This window comes from Ursus arctos, unplaced genomic scaffold (assembly GCF_023065955.2).
Source record: "Ursus arctos isolate Adak ecotype North America unplaced genomic scaffold, UrsArc2.0 scaffold_30, whole genome shotgun sequence".
Taxonomy (NCBI): Eukaryota; Metazoa; Chordata; class Mammalia; order Carnivora; family Ursidae; genus Ursus; species Ursus arctos.
Genome location: NW_026622986.1, coordinates 31632148 through 31652966, shown reverse-complemented (window position 1 = coordinate 31652966; position 20819 = coordinate 31632148). Strand labels below are relative to the sequence as shown.

The window sequence follows — 20819 nt, the reverse complement described above, 5'->3', positions numbered from 1 at the left end:
CCGAAATAAAGCCACACCTGTATGAGCAACTAATCTCCGACAAAGGAGGCAAGGGTTCCGGGGGGGAAAGACAGCCTCTTCAACAGATGGTGCTGGGAGAACTGGACGTCCACATGCACACCACACACAAATAAACTGCCAACGGATTAAAGATCTAAATGTGAGACAGGAAATCATAAAACACCTAGAAGAAAAGACAGGCAGTGACTTCTGACATCGGCCACAGCAACAGTCTTCTACATGTCGGACTACACCAAAATAAAGTTTTTTCCCAGGAGAGGAAACCATCAATGAAACAAAAAGGCAGCCTATGGAATGGGAGAAAATATCTGCAAATGATACATCTGACAAGGGGCTAAATCCAAAACACATAAAGAACTTAACTCACACGACGCAACATCAAAAAAAAAAAAAAGAGAGAGAGAGAGAGAAATAGTAATAAACTGATAAAAAAAAATGGGCAGAGGATCTGAATAGAACTTTTTCTAGTTCTATTTCAGAGGACAAACAGACACAAGAGAAGATGCCCCAAATCACTCATCATCAGGGAATGCAAATCAAAACTGCAATGAGACCCTGCCATTTGTGACAACAAGGATGGACCTAGACGGTATTTTGCAAAGTGAAATAAGAAAAAAAATACTGTATGATTTCACTTGCAGGTAGAATATAAAAACAGAATAAATGAATAAACAAACTTACAAAAGCAGAAACAGACCCATAAATACAGAAAACAAACTGACAGATGTCAGGGGTGGAGGGATGGGAGGCTGGGCAAAATGGGGAAGGGGAGCGGGAGGTCCAGGCTTCCGGTTACGGCATGAATACGTCACAGGGATGAAAGGTTGGCACAGGGAACATATCAAGGTCCCGTAGCAGCGCCGTGTGGTGACAGATGGCAGCTCACCTGGCAGCGAGCAGGGCAGAGACTGGCTGAATCACCATGTTGTACACCCGAAACTAATATAACATCGTGTGCCAACCATACTTCAATTAAAACAAGAAATTTGACCACAGAATTTTTAAAAAAAGTGAGAGTGGAAATCAGTGTCCAAAGAACTGTCCTGAAGTACAGTGCCGGTGGGCCTGACCTAATTCCGGCTGCTTCAGGCCGCCACGGCCTGGGGGGTCACTCACTCTGTCATGGGAAAGGTGACTCGGCATCAACAGAGGACTCACAGCAGTGAAGAGTGAGAACAAATACACGAGCTGGAGGTTTAAATTCAGACAGAAGATTTTGCTGGACACATGTCAAAGCCATTCATGAAAACTTCTCGGAACATTTCTGAACAGATCTACATTCAACATGACTTTAGAGGTCAAAGATACTTCTCACTGATTTGATTAAAATAATGCTTGGCCAATCAGCAACTACTTCCTGGAACCTTGAGGCGTCACGTGAACCGCCACGAGAACCAACCGTGAGTGCGGCTCCTGAACACGCCAGTGTGCACTCAGGCCACACGGACAGAAATGCACTGTCCTAGCCAAGCACTAGTCTCACTGACCCCGCGTGAGCTGACAATACGGAGTTCTCGGTCTGCTGGCTCCCACCTTACTAAACTTGGATAATCCCGACAAATCAGAACTCCCGGAGAAAAGCAGCAAAAAGTGGCGTATGATGTGAGAAATAACTCTGCGATGGAAACCAGAAAGGTTCAGTATTAAAAAACAAAACAAAACAAAAACAACAAAAAAAAAAAAATGGAAAAACTAGAAAGCAGAGGATAGTTGTTAAAATATTGGCTTTTAAAAATCTGTAATTTTAAACTATATATTAAGAGGTTACCAGTATGGGGTTTTAGAGTCAAACAAATCTGGCCTCAAACCAGTTCTATCAGTCATGAGCTTTGCTACTTTGGGCTTTTCTTTAACACTTGTATACCTCAGTTTTCCCATCTGTAAACTAAAGATACTAGTACCCACATCTCAGGGTGACAGCAAAGGGTAAAGAATACCCATGAAGTCCTTAGTACACACACGTCTGTACGTGATGTCCAAAACACGTTAGCTATTCTTAAAATTATACAATAATTATTCTTGGTCATCCTCCTGAGCTTCTCCACTTCTCCACCTATCCTTATCCCGTTCATTCTACCAAGGATTTTCCTGCCTGCCGTTCTGACTTCAAGATCCTACTCATTAACAGAAAAACAGTTGCTGAGAAAGTAGGGATCTGGCAAAAAATTCCCACAACTGTACACTAAGAACAGGTAAACGCTACTGTATATAAATTAAACCTCAAGAAGCCTAATCATAAAAACAGATACATAAACATACTTGCTTTATTTTTGGAAAAAGAGACATTAAGAAGGATCAACCAGAAACGAAAACAATCAAGTGGAAGGACTAGAAGACAACAGAATAAGGACAAGACTCTAAATTCTTGTCGTATAACGTTGATTTTCGAGTCATGTAAATGTTTTACATATTTAAAAAATTAAACCAGAAAAAGGAAAAATACAACTGCTACAAGGTAAATCCTTCAATATTTGTTTAACGGAGGAGAGTGAAGCTGTTAACACAGGTAAGAGCTCAAAGAGAGAATAAAAGCTCAGAACACAAACTTTGTTGCAAGATTCTCTCCAAACTGTTGAACTCTTATTTCTATGAAAATACTTCATTTGAATAAAACTTACACTGTCATTTAAACTAATTTCTAACCCATGATTATACCACTAACTCCCTCAATTTAAGTAGGAGCCATTTCTTTCCCTCTCCCGCTGTCAATCCTAATTTAGCCACAAATCTCCGGGCTGATTTTTCACTTTCTGGCTAGAGTGCCTTTCAACATCTTCTCCCCTGATAGCAAGAAGGAAATAAATGGAGTTAGAGAAGCTGCCAAAGTAATTCAAATTAGGTTTTTAGGTGAGAGAACTTTCCCCACACTCAGGCCAAAATAATCCCTGAGAATTTACTGGCACTTCTCTTCTCTCGATCCAAACGGCTCCCCGCCCTAAACTCCTCGAGCACTTACTATAGTAACTCATCCACCCATTAGCCATCCAAATTCATCCTTTCCCAAACTGCTCTGCGCAACAACTCCAACACCTTCAAGGACAGAAGGTCTTTTTTAGGGATGTTTGCTATTGAAAAGAGGTAGGAATAGAAAATGTTGGGGCGCCTGGGTGGCTCAGGCGTTAAGCGTCTGCCTTCGGCTCAGGGCGTGATCCCGGCGTTCGGGGATCGAGCCCCCCATCAGACTCCTCCACTGGGAGCCTGCTTCTTCCTCTCCCACTCCCCCTGCTTGTGTTCCCTCTCTCGCTGGCTGTCTCTCTCTGTCAAATAAATAAATAAAATCTTAAAAAAAAAAAGAAAAGAAAATGTTAACCAGGAATCTTTGGTTGAGCCAAGAGAGGAAATAATTTTGGGCACAGAATACAATCACTCCATACTCACCGGAAATTCCTAAAAACAGAGATTTCAGAGAATGACAACAGCATCAATTAGAGGATGTTTCACCAGAACAAAGTTCTCTTTGGCAGGTTGGACAATGAGGCGTAAGCGGTCAGCTCAGTACACAGGCGCTGGAGTAATACTACCAGAGTTTCTACTCTAATCTCGCCACTTACCTACATGACTTCAGGCCTGAGTTCCCTCATCTATAAAATGGAAACCCTACCCATACAGGTGATTCAAAAGTCAAATAAGAAAATGAATGTGAAGCATTTCACACAGAGCCTAGCACACAGGAAACACCCAAAAAAACAGCTCTTATGAATTATTATTAGTATGAAAGAGCACTAGCTGACCCACCCCAGCACCAAGTTCCATGAGACAGAGATAAGTCACTTAAACCCTCTCTGAGCTTCAGAGGTGGGGGTTTTTGAACATTCTCTTCAATGACGTCCTCTCAACTGCCCAGAACGGTGTCAGGCAAGGAACAGACATTCAATAAATATTATTGACTGGATGAGTGGACAGATGGCTGTCAGAACGAGGGACATTAAATGTGATTTCTAAGATTCCTTTCCATTATAAAATCTCAATGTTCTGAGAAAATAAAATAAAATTACTTACTAGATGCCAGGGCTTCTGCTTCAGTGGAAGGAACCTTGTAGATTTTTCCTCCCTTATAGACAAAGCTCCCTTCAGTCACTTTGAAATCCAGATAGCGAGTAACCTCTGTATAAAGCAGCATCTTAACCAGCTGACCTAAAAAAGTCCCACAGTTCAAACTGTAACTTAAGCCTTACTACCTTCAAAAACCAGCAGAAATAAAAGTACATTTATTGTGGCTTATACTAATGGCTATCCTAGTTTTTTCTAACATTGTCCAACAACCCCTACCAAAAAAGGTCTCGAATGCCATGTTCTAAATGGGACAAACAGAATGCACACCTATTGCTCAGCATAGTATTTTTTTAATGTTACAACTTCAAGATTAATAACTTTATCAACTTGCTTTTGTAAAACCTGTATTAATAATTATTACAGGTGTGAAGTTTAGAGTTATAGTACTATTGCAAATGGGTTTGAGTTTCCTTTAAGTTCCTATTATAAAGAGAGGCAACTAACAGGAAAAAATTTTCACCAATTTGTGCTATTCAGTTTATATTATTCAATCTGTACTAATTAAAATGAATATTAATTTCAGGGGCGCCTGGGTGGCTCAGTCAATTGAGCATCCGACTCTTAATTTCAGCTCAGATCATGATTTCAGAGTCGAGTTCAAGCCCTGCCCCAGGCCCCAGGCTGAGCATCGAGCCTGCTTCGGATTCTCTCTTTCCCTCTCCCCCTCTAAAATAAATAAATAAATCTTTAAAAAAATAAACAAAAAATAAAATGAACATTAATTTCAGATAAAGAATAAAACCAGGCATACAATTAAAAATATTACCTGTCTATAAACCAAAGAAATCTGGTATGCTAAAAATAGCGAACTTTTCGAGAAACAAAATTATTTTAAAGCTCATGTGAAAGGAAACACTAGGACAATCAAAATAAAAAATATATTTTTAAAAATTTTATTTGAGAGTGAGAGAGTGCATGCACAAGCGAGTGGGGCAGAGCAGAGAGGACAAGCAGACTCCCCGCTAAGCTCATGGGACTGGGTCCCAGGACCCTGAGATCATGACCTGAGCTGCAGTCAGACATTTAATCGACTGAGCCACCCAGGCACCACTTAAAAATTTTTTTTGAAAAAAAATAAAGTAATGAAGAGAGCTTTATGCAGCCAGGCGTTAAAGTAAATTGTACAGGTATACCGATTAATCCACAAATTAGGGGGGAAAAGACCCATGTCTAAGAACTTAATATATTATAAAAGTTCAATCAAAGTGGAAAAGATAAATGGTGTTGAGGGACAACTGATTAACCACTTTGAAAAAATAAATCTCAATCTCTACTTCTCAAACAGGTTAACAGAGGGAGCACCTAGCTGGCTCAGCTGAAAGAGCTGTGACTCTCAATCTCAGGGTCCTGAGTTTGAGCCCCATGTTGGGTGCAAACATTACTTAAAAAACAACAACACAAAAAAACCAGAAAAATCTAAAGTAAAGTTATCAAACAGGATAAGAAATTAACTTACAAAGTAAAATAGGTGAATTTATTTTTACAACGAAAAAATTAAACTATAAAACCATTAATAGCAAATATTTAATATTTTTATAACCTTGAGGTAAAGAGAAAAATTTTAAGCATACCCTTCCAAATCAAAAATAATAAAAAGAAGAAAAAAAATCAATCTGTATAGCTACATGAAAAGTAAAAGCTCATGTGCGAAAGAAAAATACAACGCGGCTATATAGAAAGCCAATCACAGACTGGAAAAAATACCTTCGATTACGTTAGGATTATTTATTCCATGGTCTTTATAAAGAGCTCCTTCACATCGACAAGGAAAAATTGAAAAACCTCAAAAGAAAAATGTATAAAGCCTAAGGCCGACCAATATGAAAGGCAATAAACATCTAGAAACCATTTCACTGTCTAACAAATACTTTTAAAAAAATCCATGGGGGCGCCTGGCTGGCTCCATGGGTACAGCATACGACTCTTGATCTTGGGGTCATGAGTTCAAGCCCCATGTTGAGCGTGGAGTCAACTTAAATAAATAATCAATCCATTATCTTGCCTTTAGGTATGACAGAGTGACAAAAATTGAAATGAAGGGGCGCTATAGACACTTCGGTTTTCATATACACTGCGCCATGTCCTAACTTTGTGTCTCCAAAACCAATCAGGAAGGAGTCACCCCCTCCTCCACTCTTATAAACTCCAGACACCTCTAATGGCCCACAGTCTACTCACCAAACTGCTGCCATCGACAAAGTCTACTTTCACATGCGAGGATTAATACGCTCTGTCAAGAGCTAGAGTCTACTTTTAAATCGGAGTCATGTACCGCCATAAATGTCAGAATGCTTTACCATTGGCCATGAGGAATTTAGGGATTAAGTCCACGTTCCAGTCTCTTCCTCTCCCCATCGATGCTGGTGGTGCTCCTGGTATTTTAAATCTTTTGTATAACTAAAACCAAAACAAAAATTACCCATAATGTAACAAAATTTGCTCTTCATTATGCTATGCAACTATTCTTCCACAACCTGGTTTTGGTATAATAACCGACCACCAACAGTGACATAAGGTGTAACAACAGCATTTCACTTTTCATCAGATAAAACTTTTAGAGAAATTCCAATACAACTCTAAGTTAAATATACTACTAAACTAATGAATTCTAAAATAAGTATTACAGAGGTATTTTTTTACTAACAGAACAGCACAAATACAAAACAATTTGTCAATGACACACTAGCTATGCAGACACATCATTGTAGAAATCATTTAAACTCATTCTCTCCTGAATAAAAAGCTAAAAAAAGGTTTAATTTTGCTTCTGTAGTTATGTAAGGAGTCAAAAATAAATTCTGGATTCTTCAAATTTAAAAAGTTAGTTCCAGCTAATTTATAACTTATGTGAGTTGAGTAGGAGCTCTAGATAAAAAGAAGCTTATGGTCTAAAATTTGGGAATATTCATTTTGTTGCTAATGTGGAAGTGAATAAGCAAAGGTGGTGTATTTACTAAAAAAAAATATCCCCAAGTCCTTGAGTATATTCAAGGGGGTGGGGGCGGGGGAGACAGCTTGCTCATCTTACTGAAGATTAACGAATGTACTCAGGGTAGAAGGAATGATGCCAACATATTGCTCTACAGATTACTAACAATGAAGAGATCTGGTGGTCATCGCCTTAACTCAGGTGAAAGTGGGCATCAGAAGAGTGCGGGAGTCTAGACATTCTATGCTCCTGATGTGATATACAACTAAGCTAGTGTGGACTTTTCAAAAGGAAAAAAAAGTGGGGAGATTTCTGTAGATTAAGAGAATAAAGAGAAACAAGACCAAAGGCAATGTTTAAAGTAGTTAAAAAAAGAAAACACTGCCACCACACGCAATGTAAGACATTCTTGGCGTCACTGGGAAATTTGACTGTCATCTGGGTATTACTGCTAATTTCCTTAAATGTGATAACGAACGATATTATGATCATGTAGGAGAATGTTATTCTTAGCGAGTAAATGCTGAAATATTTAGGTCAAATAACATGATGTCTATTACTTTCAAGGATGCACACCAGTAACAAAAAAAGACATAAAGCAAATATTGCAAAATGTTAATGGCTAAATCCAGATGGAAGGTTGATTCACTGGTATTATTCTTTCAACTTTTCTGTAGGCCTGCACAGAGAAAACAATTTTGATAAGAATATGAAGTCTACTTCATCAGTCATGACTGACAGTAACTGATGACACCCGTGTCTCTGATACAACACGGTACAGCTCGTCTCCACGCGTGTGGATGCTCAACAGACCTCCCGGAGGAACGTTCGGCTAAACACACTTTGGAAATGCCTCATGTGCCCACAGTCTAAAAAGGTCGGAGGCAGGGGAGTAGAGCAAAAAGAACCGAAGCTCTGGAGTCTGACGATCCAGGCTCACAATCCTCTGATTTTAGTAACACAGACTACTTTGTCATCGGAAAGAGGGGGATAAAAATCTCTCCTTGAGTAACTGGAGGAATACATAAAGCCAGGCGGAGAGCACGGCCCTGTGCGCGGCATGTATCAGACCCCGCACGAGAACTTGCACTTCAAGACGGAACAGCGAACTGCTCCAGATGGCAGTAAGGTCGCAACTTAACAAGCCCTAAAACTAACAGTCCCCGGAAAAATAGGATGCTACAGATAATCTAGTTAATAAAACAAAATTAAACCTCTTATAAAGAGTAAAGTTGAGATTCACAAGTAAAAGTTTAAAGAATGAAAGGCATACTAATGTATTCTAATACTTACATCTTCCAGAGGTGTTATAGACGCACTTTCTCCTCCATAGTACGGGTTTCTATCCATGTGAAGAACTTTCTTCCCATTCACTGACATTATACCTGACAGGATACATTCCTACAGGGAAAGCACAAGTATCTTCAAAAGAAGTGAAGTGTCACCACATGTTTCAGATACTTTTTCCCCCAGATACTTTTTTTCTAAAGCCCCTCATCAGGCACACCTGGATGGCTCAGTCAGTTGAGCATATGACTCTTGGTTTTGGCTCGAGTTGCGATCTCAGGGTCCAGGGGTCAAGCCCTGCATCAGGCTCCGCACTCAGCTAGGAGTCTTCTCTCCCCACCCCCATGCCTTCCCCACCCCCCGGGCTTGGGCATGCGTGTGCGTGCCCTCTCAAATAAATAAATCTTTAAAAAATAAAATAAAAGCCCTGAAATTAAACACCCTTAGAGCACCCAATACTTAACGTATGTACAACATATGACATAACTTAAGGACAACATAACATAACCCTAAAGCGACTAGGGTTCAAAGTGTGGTCTGTGGAACCCCATGGGCCTCAAGGTTAAGACTATTTTTTCACTGTTGACATTAGCACCGACGGTGCAAGACCAATGGTAGAGAAAAATTAGGGCAGTTGCTGCACACTGCGCTAGTCATCATACTCTCCACCACCAGGGGCTCGCAGTTTAAAAACAAAAACCAAAACAAAACAAGGCTAGTTTCACTCAAAAAGGTCCCTGATGAAGCATTAAAAATTACCTCTGTTAAATGTACACCCTTGAATGCCCACCTTTTTAATGCTCTGGGTAACAAAATGGGAAGTCCACATAAAGTAACTCTGGCTCAAGGAAAACCTTTTGTACAACTGATCTGTAAGCTGAACTAGCTACTTTTTCTCATGGATCATCATTTTATTTGAAAGAACAACAGACCAATTTATTCAGACTTAGGTATTTGGCAGATGTGGCTGCAGATTTCACACTATAATTAATCATTAAAAAAAAACCCTGCCATTTACGTTTTGGTATAAATCAAAGAATATCCACAACAATGTGAAAGGCTATTAAAATGCTCCTCCCTCTTCCGACTACACATCAGCATGAGGCTTGATTTTCTTGGTACACTTCAGCTGGGGCAGCATCTCACAGTCTGAACACCACGGCAGATGAGAACCCAGCTGTCGTTAGAGAGCCAGAAAAGGTAAAACACGGGCACCTGGGTGGTGCAGTCAGCTGAGTGACACACTCTTGGTTTTGGCTCGCATTGCGATCTCAAGGTTGTGAGATCGAGCCCCGCGGCAGGGTCCGTGCTCAGCAAGGACTCTGCTTAAGACTTTCTCTCCCTCTCTCTGCCCACCCCCACTTGCACATGCCCACTCTCTAAAATAAAATCTTTAAAAATAAATAAATGGTTTAAAAGATGTAAAACAATGAAACTCTTCTCACAATTTTGTTTTGGAAGATATAGTTACACTTCATAAAACTTATATTAACATGTAATGGGTTTATCATTAAGTGAATTAATAATTTTTAAAAATTCTCAGTGTTGATTTCTAATGATAAATATTGATAGACATAACCCTTATAAATAAAACTCTTCAGGGTCCTTAATTTTTAAGAGTATAAATAGATCCCAAAACCAAAGAGTTTGAGAACTACAGCTCTAAAGGAAGCATCCAAGATAACCATAAATAAATTGGCAATAGAGGATTATAAATGTCCAGTCTCAAGAAAAGGTAAATAAAGCATGAATATACTAAGATATACCCTATCAAGACAGAGGGGGGAAAATCAAGAAAGAATATGATTAATGAATTAATGAGAAGAAACAGATGGGATACACATTCACTGAAAACTCTTTACACCCGTGTTTTGGTGACCAAGGCTTTATTTTTTTAAAAGAAAAGGGGAATTCCATGTATCCTCATTAATCCTTAGGGCTTTTCAAATTTACTCCAAAGACCCTAGGTAGCAGGGAACAATCTCATTCCCCTAGAAGTCTGACTTTGATATTTTTATTTTAAAAATTCATTAATTTTACTCCATAATGTATCTATTCATTTTAGTATTTTTAAAGGTTTTTAATTACTATCAGGTTCAAATTTTACTCTAGAAAGATGCGTCATATCTTATTTAGATCAAGACACAAAATACTATGAGTGCTTCAGAAGGCCACTTCATGCCCTATTCCAGTTCTAACTCCACCCCCACGCCCCATCCCCTCTCATGATTTCTAAGAGTGCAGATTCACTCTGCCTGTTTTTAAACTCTGAATAAATGGAATCATGCAGTATCCTTTTTGTATATACCTTTTATTCAACATTATGTTTACAAGATTCATCCAAATTATGTTTTGCGTGTTCTTGAAATGTACTTATTCTCACTGCTACAGAGCAGGGGTCCCCAAAGCACAGGAGCCAAGTCCAGTCTGCATGTGATTCTCATAAATAAAGATTTACTGGTAAACACCCATTCCGATTCATTTACATACTGTCTACATCTGTTGTCACTGTGCACGGTAGAAGTGTAGTCGTGACAGAGACTGTAACCTATTTCTGACATGGACCTTTACAGAAAGTCTACCTAACCCTGCAAGCGGAGGACGCATCTCGAAGGCTGCTTCCCAACTCAGGACCACCTGAGAACGTGTTTGGAATGTAAATTCTAAGCAGGTTCTCAAACTTCACTTTGCATCCACAACACTTGGAGGTCTCGTTAAAACAGACCCTGGGACTCCCACCCATAGGACTGGGCTGGGGCTGAGAATCTGCCTCTCTCGCGAGTTCCCAGGTGATGTTAATGAGGCTGGTCCAGGACCAATTCCAGAACCATTACTAAAGCAGCGCTGCGCCAACTTTAATAAGCGTAAGAATCAATGGGGGATCATGCTAGGGGTGCGCGGCTGGCTCAGTAGAGCACGGGACTCTAGATCACTGGACCATGTGAGTTCAAGCCCCACGTCGGGCTTAGAGCCCACTTAAAACAAAAAACTGGGGATGTTCAACTGTAGATTTTATGATTCAGTATACTAGGCCTGAGGCCTAACCTCCTGCTGTTCTAGTAAGTTCTCAGGTGTTGCAGAAGCAGTTGATCCAAGGACCACAATTTGGGTAACAAAGCGATAGAGGCTTTAGTTGAATGAATACACCGCACGACTATAAGACCATTTATTTATCCATTCTACCATTAATGGTCATCTGGACAGTTGCCAGTTTTTGACTCTTATAAATAATGCTCTATAAATATTCTCAACATATTTTATTATGCATTTGTTGGATATATATCAAGGAAAGCACAGCTATGTTCAACTTCAGCAGATAACTCCCAAACAGCTCTCCAAAGTGGTTGCACTAATTTACACTTTTGTCACAGCAGTGTATGAAAGTTCCTGTTGTTTCAAATTTTGCCCAACACTTGTTTCTTTTTAATTTTAGCCATTCTATAGTTAGGATGTGGTTTAATTTGCATTTCCTGACAACTAATGAGGTTGAGCACTTTTTTAGTTTTTTTAGTTTACTGATAATTATGGTATCTTCTTTTGATAAGTGCCTATTCAAGTTATTTGCCCTTTTTTAAAAATGGGTTTCTTTTTCTTACTGCTATATAAAAGTTCTTTTCATATTCTGGATAGATAAAAGTGCCTCACTGGTTCTATGCACTGCAAACTTCCACTCTGTGGCTTGCCTTTCTACTGTAAGGATGCCTTGATAAAGAGAACTGAAGGCATTTTACAACTACAAAAATCAACCCTAATCTTTTCAAAAGCAATTTACTTGTCCAAAAAGCAAAACCCAAAGAAGCAATAACATACATGGTTCAACATATTACATGAAAGTAAAATAAAATTTACTTTCACAAAAACAGGTTATGACAGAAACAGAGGAAGAGAAACAGTCCTATTTCCAGCCAACACAGGCAGACTCCAGAGCTCAACTTTTGGAAGCAAAATCACAGCAAGCAACTCAGAGTGTTGCATATCTTCTATATATAACTTTCCACACTCCCCTGCAAATAAGCATGATCCACTCACTGGACCATGGCTCTAAAGCAAGCACTACAGGTGGGAGGCCTAAAATAAAGGGCTCAATAATTTAAAGATTCACTGAAGTCCAAAGAGCTAATAACAACTACCTTTAGAAGCATTACTTAGAACAAATACGACAAAAGCTAGTTAAATCTGCAGGTTCATGGATTCTCCTAAGCCCCTCTATAAAAGATTGCTTTTACATCGCCAAAAGGATGAAATACATAGTAGCATTAAGTGTAATACTTTACATTTTGCTTTAAAGCATGGGATGAACTAATTCACTGATAAAATTTGTCAATCATATCTGGGCAAAGGGTATATATTAATGATCCCCAAATTTTAATATCTTACAAAATTAACTCAAAATTAAAACCCAATACTACTACCTAGCTGATGAATATAGAATAACAAGCAAAGCACACTAGAGCCAGAGAAAATACTCTACATGAATTTCCTTTTTTTGCACTAGAAAACTTGGTCCACCCATCAGATATATCAACAATACTGATAACTTTTACCAGAAAAATCTATGTTTTAGTGACTATTAACCAACATGTTAGTTTTACATCTAACGGATGAGAGTACTCCACATTTCATTCAAAGTCACCCGCGAAGGACCTGAGCAGGATAAGAATACAAACTTGCATCCAGGATAACTGGAACTATAAAACCACCTTCAGAATCGAAGTTCTTTAGGATAATGGCATCTGCCACTCACCTGGCATTTCATGTTCTACATAAAAAGAGGAATCCAGATCAAATGTTTAAAGGTCAGATGCAGCCAAGTCCTAGTACCTGTTGCTGCGTGGGGGTGAGGGAAGGGCCCTATCAGTGGTATGAAGTTCACTTCCCTTCAGCACCCCGCACATATCACCAGAGTTGCAATAATCAGAATAACTTATTTGGACAGCACCTAAATACATTAGGGGGGAAATACCTCTAATGTCCTGAAGAGGCCTGCATGGTGTTCCTATTTATGAACCGTGATCGACCTAAACAGCTTCCTAGGTCAGCGGTACTAAAGAGTATCCTGGTGTCTTGGAAAAATTAATGCCCAAACCCTTCCTGCTTTAGAGAGTAAGCTTCCAAGAGAATACAGTCACAGTACATTAATATTCTGACAGATCTTCCAAGAGACCAAACTAAGCACCTACCAGAACCCTAAGTCCTACTGAATTTTAAAGTTGTTACAAGGAAAAACAAAACATAAACGACAACAAAAAAAACCCAAACAGAAAATAAATGCACACAAAAATGTGATAAGGAAAACAAGGTAACTAAAAACTAATACTAAAGAAAAGTGACTTTTGAAAGCTACTTACCTAGAATTATGGGGAAAATGCATTAACTAGAACATTTTTAAATCAGTTAATCTCCATATTATATGTCAGCAACAACATAGTAAAAATAATTGTTTTCAGCAGAATGTTCCTTTAAATATCTGCCTCTTGAATGCATCCCATTAAATGCTGTCAAAAGATCATTTTTCTTGAAACTGGCTCTAATTATATCTTTCCTGCTCAAAATCCTCTCCCACTGCCTAAAAGATAAAGTTCAAATTTTTCTTAGTCTAATACATTCAACATTCTTAGTGATAGGCCCTCTCTCCAGCCCAATTTCCCAATACGCCTCTTCATACCTTCTGTTTCAGGCAAAATAAACTCCCTATTCCTTATATACATCCTGTTCTCGATACCAATCCATCCTGCTCACTCTGCCTAGAAAATCATGCCTCCTGCTCCAAGCTTACCAATAATTTTTAAAGCCAGTTTACATACCTCCTTCTTTATGAAGGTCTTCCTGCTTCCCCTGTCTGAATTCCCACACTTGAAGCTCTAGTCCAGCACCTAGTACTTCCTCATATTGACTATTCGTCACCCTCCATATGATAAGCCATTTGTTTATACACAGATGTGTTTACCTTTTTATTGCCCATAACTGACCACAACGGTCACAGTTTAAATAAGTGAAACTGGGTAAGCCACTACTCCAGTAAGAGTCTTTAATCAGGTACAAGGGGAAGGAAGGTAAAGGGGATTGCTGATGATCATGGATGTGAGCCAAAACATTTAGTTAGTGGTTTTTCAAACCAAATATCTCACTACTACTTCAAGATGCTAAAATGTGTCTGATTTTACTTCTATCCTATGGGGCCACTAGGCTTGAAACTGATATGAAATACAGACTGCCTACAAGATATTTATACCTTCCAAAAGTAAGATATTTGTACAGTATTGACCCTATGATCACTACTGCAGTGGATAGAAAGTCCATCTACAAAACTCTAACACAGCAATGGCAAGGATTTTCAAGGAGCAAATCTGAGAGACAATTTAAGATTTTTAAATCAGATATTTTTAAAAAACTCCTTTAAATCACAAAATTTTAATAAAGAAAAAGGGTAAAATTACGTCTGGGATGTAAAATAATTTCTAAACATCTAATACTGAGAATATTGGTCAAATCTCACTAAAGTACACGTTTCTATTCGTAAGTCCTTACCAGAATTATTACGTAGAACAAAACAACACAGATATTTCTGAGAGCCACAGATAGCTGTGGAACTAGTTACCCTTTTATACTGTTTTTAAGAAGATTCAAGAATTTATTGCCAACCCCAAAGTCAATTACAAGCAGCGTATTAGGTGGTCAGATGTTGGCTATTCACACTGAAATAAAAAAAAGGAAAAGTCACCAGCCTAACAGCAAAGTAAGGGAGGAGGGAAAAAATGAAAGAGCAGACTGAACTAACTCCCAAAGCCAGCAGTCTGAGAGTACTTAATAAGGAGCGCCCAAGCTTACCAGGTGTTTCGATGGCTTCATTATGTTATAGCATTAACACAATAATTAATCCTCATGATGTGAAATCTTAGTTATCAAGTAAATTACGTTCCTTAGTTTGTTAAAGAAGTTGTGATGTCATTTGGAAAGGCTTTTTTCAGAAAGTGGTGGTTCTTTAGAAGGATAATCTTCAATTCCTGAGAAAATTCGATTACACGAAATATTCCATTTCTCCTGGATAATGATTTTGTTCCAAGTTACAGGTTTTATGTTTTATTTATTAAAGTTACTATCAACATTTGTGGATCACCATGACCTTCATTTTATAAGGAACAACTGATACAAAACAGTGCCAATACTAGGCAACAGAGTAACTCTGACACATTTTCTTTAAAAGTAGCAAGTTAATAGCACTAAAAGTACTTGACATACAGCCATCACCTACTATTTCATACCCATAACTGATAGAGTATGCCTGTTTTTAGGTTATTAACTCTCTGGCACTAAATATTTATAAGCCAAAAAATAAGAAAATTAAGTGGTATGTTCACTCCAGTCCATTCTGATTTGAGGTTTCTAACCTTAGTGATCTTATTTAACGCTAAGCAGTATTTGTGTCACTAGAAATGAGGGTACACATTTACCATTACCAAATCATCCCACCATCACTACTCCTATCAATGGTGGTAATAATGTGAATGCTCTGCATGGATAGAATTCTCAAAGAACATCTCAGGAAGCAATCTAAGAAGGCTCATAGGGATTAAAGTTATCACAGCTGTAAAGTGAGGGCAGAAATTGGTCTGATTTCCAGTTAAGTACCTATCACTCATCAAAAAAGTCACAATTAACCCAAAGGAATACTTAAATAAAGTGCATTATATTAACTTGGTTGCTATCCAGTAAGACCGTGCTATCTCTGACACAAAGTGATGCTTCTGTTCCAGGCATGTAGAAACCCGCAGGGCAGATTTCCACTCATTTGTCCATGTCCAACGACCTAATCAAGAGCAAATTTGAAAGACCAGCAACAACCCTAGAAAAAACAGAACTGGCTCTTACAACACGCTGGCAGCAACGGGGCCTGTTCGCCCAAAATCCTCCATGAACTACTAGGCTTGCAATGCCAATTAGACACTTTAAAAATACTAACTGAAGAAAAACAGCCCTGCAGCTGGTAGGCCTGCCTGTTCATTTAGGCATCCCACCGTCTTCCAACTCGCCACCTAAGAAGAAATTCGACCAAATCCCGCACATTAAAAATGACTATTTAGTTTTCTAGGTAAGCGACCTCATCTATTTGGTACTACTTCCTAGCCAGTCACATGTCTGCTTCGGACTAGTCTACAGGAAAGAACCTGGCCTCTAGCAACCCATCACCGTTCCATTTCTTAGGGGAAAACCCCCAGAAGAGACAATGGACGCGGGAACGGACCAAACCAAAGGAGAAGATGGCAAAGGTCAGGAGAGAAAGCATCGGATAGGCACGCTTTGTGAACACTCATTTCCAATTCCACAGACGCTAAGTGGGATGAGAGTGGTTAAAAGGAATGTGTAATGCTTCTCATTTGAAAGGGGGGGGCATAAAAAAGCTAATTTTCTCTAAGTTCACTGAACTGCATCAGTTACAAGACACTGATTATCCAATGACTTGTCACAAAATCTTGTGCCTAGCTCTTGTAGGCCGAGACCGACGAGCAGCGGTGGCTGTAGTCGAAGTAGGAAACGCAGCTGCGAGCGCTCCCGCCCTCCCCCACCCCGCCTGGTGCTTTTCCGTTTCCAATCGGGAGAGGCCATCAACCCGGAGAGGAGGCGGAGGGGCACCCACACCCCAAGCGGGCTTTTCTCTCATTTCCCACCCACTTTTACTTCCCCGTCGCTCTGCATCAGGCCACCCCCCGGACCGGGTTCTCCATCTCCGGGTCTGTCCTTGCACTTCTGGGGCAGACCCGGGGCCCCCCGCGACCGGTCCGCGCGGCCGCCGCGAGCCTCCGCCGCAGGCCCCCCACGCCCCGGGACACGCCCCGGGTCGCGCCCCCCACGACGACGGCACCCCGCGTGCACTGGGACGCAGTCCTCCACGGCGCGGCCCCGCGGGGTGGGCCCGGCCTCCCGCGGCGCGGGCTGCAGGGCGCGGGGGAGGGGGACTCACCGTCAGGCCGGTGCCCAGCACGATCACGTCGTACTCCTCATTCATGGCGGGGGACGGCGACGACCGAGGCCCAGGGAAAGCACAAGGCGCGGGGACTCTAGGGGCCAGCGGCTATACGGCCACCCTGGAGTCACGGGGGAAGCGCTCAAGCCGGTGTCGGGGCCCGACGGGAACGGGGAGCCAGGGCGGGAGCCGAAACGGAGCTGGAGAGGAGGGAGGCTGGCCGCCACCTCAGACGGGAAGAGAAGAGCGGGGCAGGGAGGGGAGGGAAGACGGGGAGGGCAGGGAAAGGCGGGCGGCGACCCGGGCTTCCGCAGCCGGGGCGGGGCTTAGAGACGGCGCTCGGAGAGCCGTCGATCACACCCTTCCCGCTCTCTCATTGGCTGCGTTCCCGTCGCCCGACCAACCTTCGTCCTCTCTCGCTTCTCGCGAGAGAAGGGCGGGCCGTCCCTCTGGCGGTTCCGGTTCCCCGCCGGGCCCGCTGCCACCGTGGTTGGGGGCGGAGGAGGTGGCTGAGCGCGGGCCCCTGAGGGCCTGCTGTGGAGTGGGGGGAGCGCGCCCGTGGCCGGAGAGCGGCGGTCAGCTTCGTTACTCCCACTGTGGTGTGGGAGCCGAAGCACGCCCAGGGCCCCGAGACCTCCCGCCGCCCTTGGACTTTGAGCCCGTGGCGGCCACGTGCGCCGGAGCTTGCGGCGCAGGGATCTGCTGGGGACGCGGGCGGCCGCCTCGGGCCCCGCACTGCGGCCCTCGCACCCGCCGGGTTTCGTCTAGTGGCCTGGTTCCGGCTGCGGCCCGGGCGCTGTGCAGGCCTCGGCCCGGCGTGCCCGCGCGGCCGCGCCTACTCCTGTCATTGGCAGCTTGCTTTGTGTTTCCTCCCATCCGGCCTCCTTTTTTCTGAATGAAAAAGCCCCCACCGTCTTGAAAGCAGTTCAGAGATCACAGGTTGTATCTTATTTCCCGCCCTGTGTCGTGCTTGCTGCGTTGCCCCATGTGCGGCCCGAGGAAATTCAATGAGAAGAAAAAAAAACTTTTTAAAAAGTAACCCTTGTTACAAATGAAGGGGAAAGCCAGACTGGAGTTGAAGCAGGTCTGTGCCTACTGAGAGCTATAGCTCGGGCCAGCCATAGAAATTGCAGGGGACCACGCAGGAATAGGGTTAGTCCATGAGCGTGGAAGAAACATTCCTCGTGTGCCTTCCGTCTCCTCTAGTCCTGCTCACCCCCAACTTTTTTAGGGTTCCCACTGGAATCTCCAGCTTTGGGTAAAGAGAGGGGTGTAAGGAGAGGCTTGTGTTCTCAACCAAAGAGAGGAGACCCTATAGAAGCAGTCCGAACAGTGATTCCCCTAAAGCCTTGGACAGCCGGTGTTTACAGCCTGTGAGAGGTCTGCATACTCAGACGAAAGAGCTGGTACTTCTTCTAGTGTTACTCTCAAACACAGCAGCAGAACTATTCAAAGTGAATCTTGGTGGCCTTCATATTTAAATCATTCAGATTCCGGAAATAATCTAACAATGTTGTACAATGTTTCTTCACCCCAGAAAGAGTTTAAGAAAGTGTGTTCTATCAGACGATGAACCTTGGGGCGGGGGGCGGCGGGGGAGGGGGGTTGAATTTACATACCTTAATTGGGCTTGTATACATCAGTCATGAAATGAATTTCTTTTTTTTTTTTTTTAAAGATTTATTTATTTATTTACTTGACAGAGATAGAGACAGCCAGCGAGAGAGGGAACACAAGCAGGGGAAGTGGGAGAGGAAGAAGCAGGCTCACAGCAGAGGAGCCTGACGTGGGGCTCGATCCCAGAATGCCGGGATCACGCGCCCTGAGCCGAAGGCAGACGCTTAACCGCTGTGCCACCCAGGCGCCCCATGAAATGAATTTCTATGAGTAGACAAAAATCAACTGCAAAGTTGACTACTGAACCCGTTATGTACCAGTGGGTATGGCTGATTTTTCTGTTGGCTAAACATGATGCTTTAAGAAAGGTCCTGCTGTTCCTCTCCAAGTATGTGCACACATATTTATATGCACAAACTCATAAACAACAGAAACTTCTCACAGTTCTGTAGGCTGCAAAGTACAAGATCAAGGTGTGTCTGGTGAGGGCCTGCTTCCTGGTTCAAGTTGTCTTTTCACTATGTTCTCACCTATTTGGAGAGGAAAGGGTTCTCTAGGGCTGCTTTGACAGTGTTACCTATATTTTTTAACTGACTTGAAATACTGACCCATTTTTTAAAAGCTAGCAATAATGAGCCTGGCTGGCTCAATCAGTAGACCACGTGACTCTTGATCTAGGGTTCATGAGTTCCAGCCCCACCTTGGGGCATAGAGATTACTTAAAAAAAAATCTTTGGGGCACCTGGCTGGCTCAGTTGGTGGAGCATTCAACTCTTGATCTCAGGGTCCTGCGTTCAATCCTCACATTGGGTGTGAAGCCTACTTAAAAAAAATTGTAAAAAATAAAACATAAAAGCTAGCAATAACAATAAAGGCCGGTTTCATGTATTGCCATCAACCTCTGAATGTTGAGGCTTTTAAGCATATCTGCTGAATTATGTTACCATGTTTTAAGTGAAGGCCATTTAATCAATATTCAGATGGAGTTAATGAGAAACTTCAAGGCATCAGATAAAGGATCTGAATTTAAGACTAATGAGGCTCTTCAATCCGATCCCTTACACTGAAGTTTAGTTTTGTTGGCAGTACAAGTCCCGTGGCCCTGTGGAAGGACCAAAAAAACAAAAACCAGCAACTGGTTTAATCGAAAATTCTATGCCTGCTCTAGGATCTTCATCACCTATTCTAGTTGCCAAGGAACTTGGTAGACAACAAATACTGTTTATGGTGGGAAGTGGCTTGAAAGCCACTAATTGGTTCTGTGTTTAAAGGTCTCAGTTCCCAACAGAGTGAAACCTTAGGTTTGGGGGAAGTGGGTGATTGGTGGAGAGGAGTGGGAAATACCATCCCAATGAAAGATATTTCAAGTCTTTGTACAAAGCAAGAGTCCAGTGTGAGTGTTATTTATACCCAGGTGCTTGGGAATCACTGCTGATCTTTTGCACTGAGCCCCCCACCCGCACCTTACAAGGGGAGAGCCTGAGTCTAAGAAAAAAAAAATCAGAACGAATCTTAGTCCCGGTCATCTTTCTGTCCTGAACCACTGCGACAGTTTCTCACCCAGTTTCCCCTTCTTTCTGGGCTGACCATTATCTTCCTAAAATGTGAATCAGATCATGTTCATGCTTCTATCTTTTGCATTTAGAATAAAGTGCAAACCCCTTACCATGGGCTAAAAGGTATTGTTGGACCTTTGTATTTCTCTCCAACTTCATCTTGTATGCTTCTCGCTCACTACACTCTAAACACGCTAGTCTTTCAGTTCCTAGAATCTGGTCAAGCTTTTAACCACCCAACGACCTCAGCACCTTGGGGGGTCCCATAGCTACTAACCCTCACTTCCCCTCGTACACCTCTTTTCACAGCTGGCTCTTTCCACTTCCTTAAGTTTTGACATGAAAACCTTCCCTTGGGGCGCCTGGGTGGCTCAGTCAGTTAAGTGTCTTCCTT

At 41.8% G+C, this 20819-nt stretch overlaps 1 protein-coding gene across 1 annotated transcript in view; it reads right to left on the bottom strand.

The window, feature by feature from the left end:
- GDI2 (GDP dissociation inhibitor 2) overlaps window positions 1-20466 on the bottom strand; it is a 33943-nt gene extending 13477 nt beyond the window's left edge. Inside the window, exons 1-4 of the mRNA XM_026478703.4 lie at window positions 17250-20466; window positions 8297-8404; window positions 6372-6471; window positions 4021-4155 (exon numbers count right to left, since the gene is read on the bottom strand). Coding sequence (XP_026334488.1) covers window positions 4021-4155; window positions 6372-6471; window positions 8297-8404; window positions 17250-17294 — 388 coding nt within the window. The 5' untranslated portion in view covers window positions 17295-20466. The remainder of the gene's footprint in view (window positions 1-4020; window positions 4156-6371; window positions 6472-8296; window positions 8405-17249) is intronic.
- Between the last annotated feature and the right edge of the window lie 353 nt (window positions 20467-20819).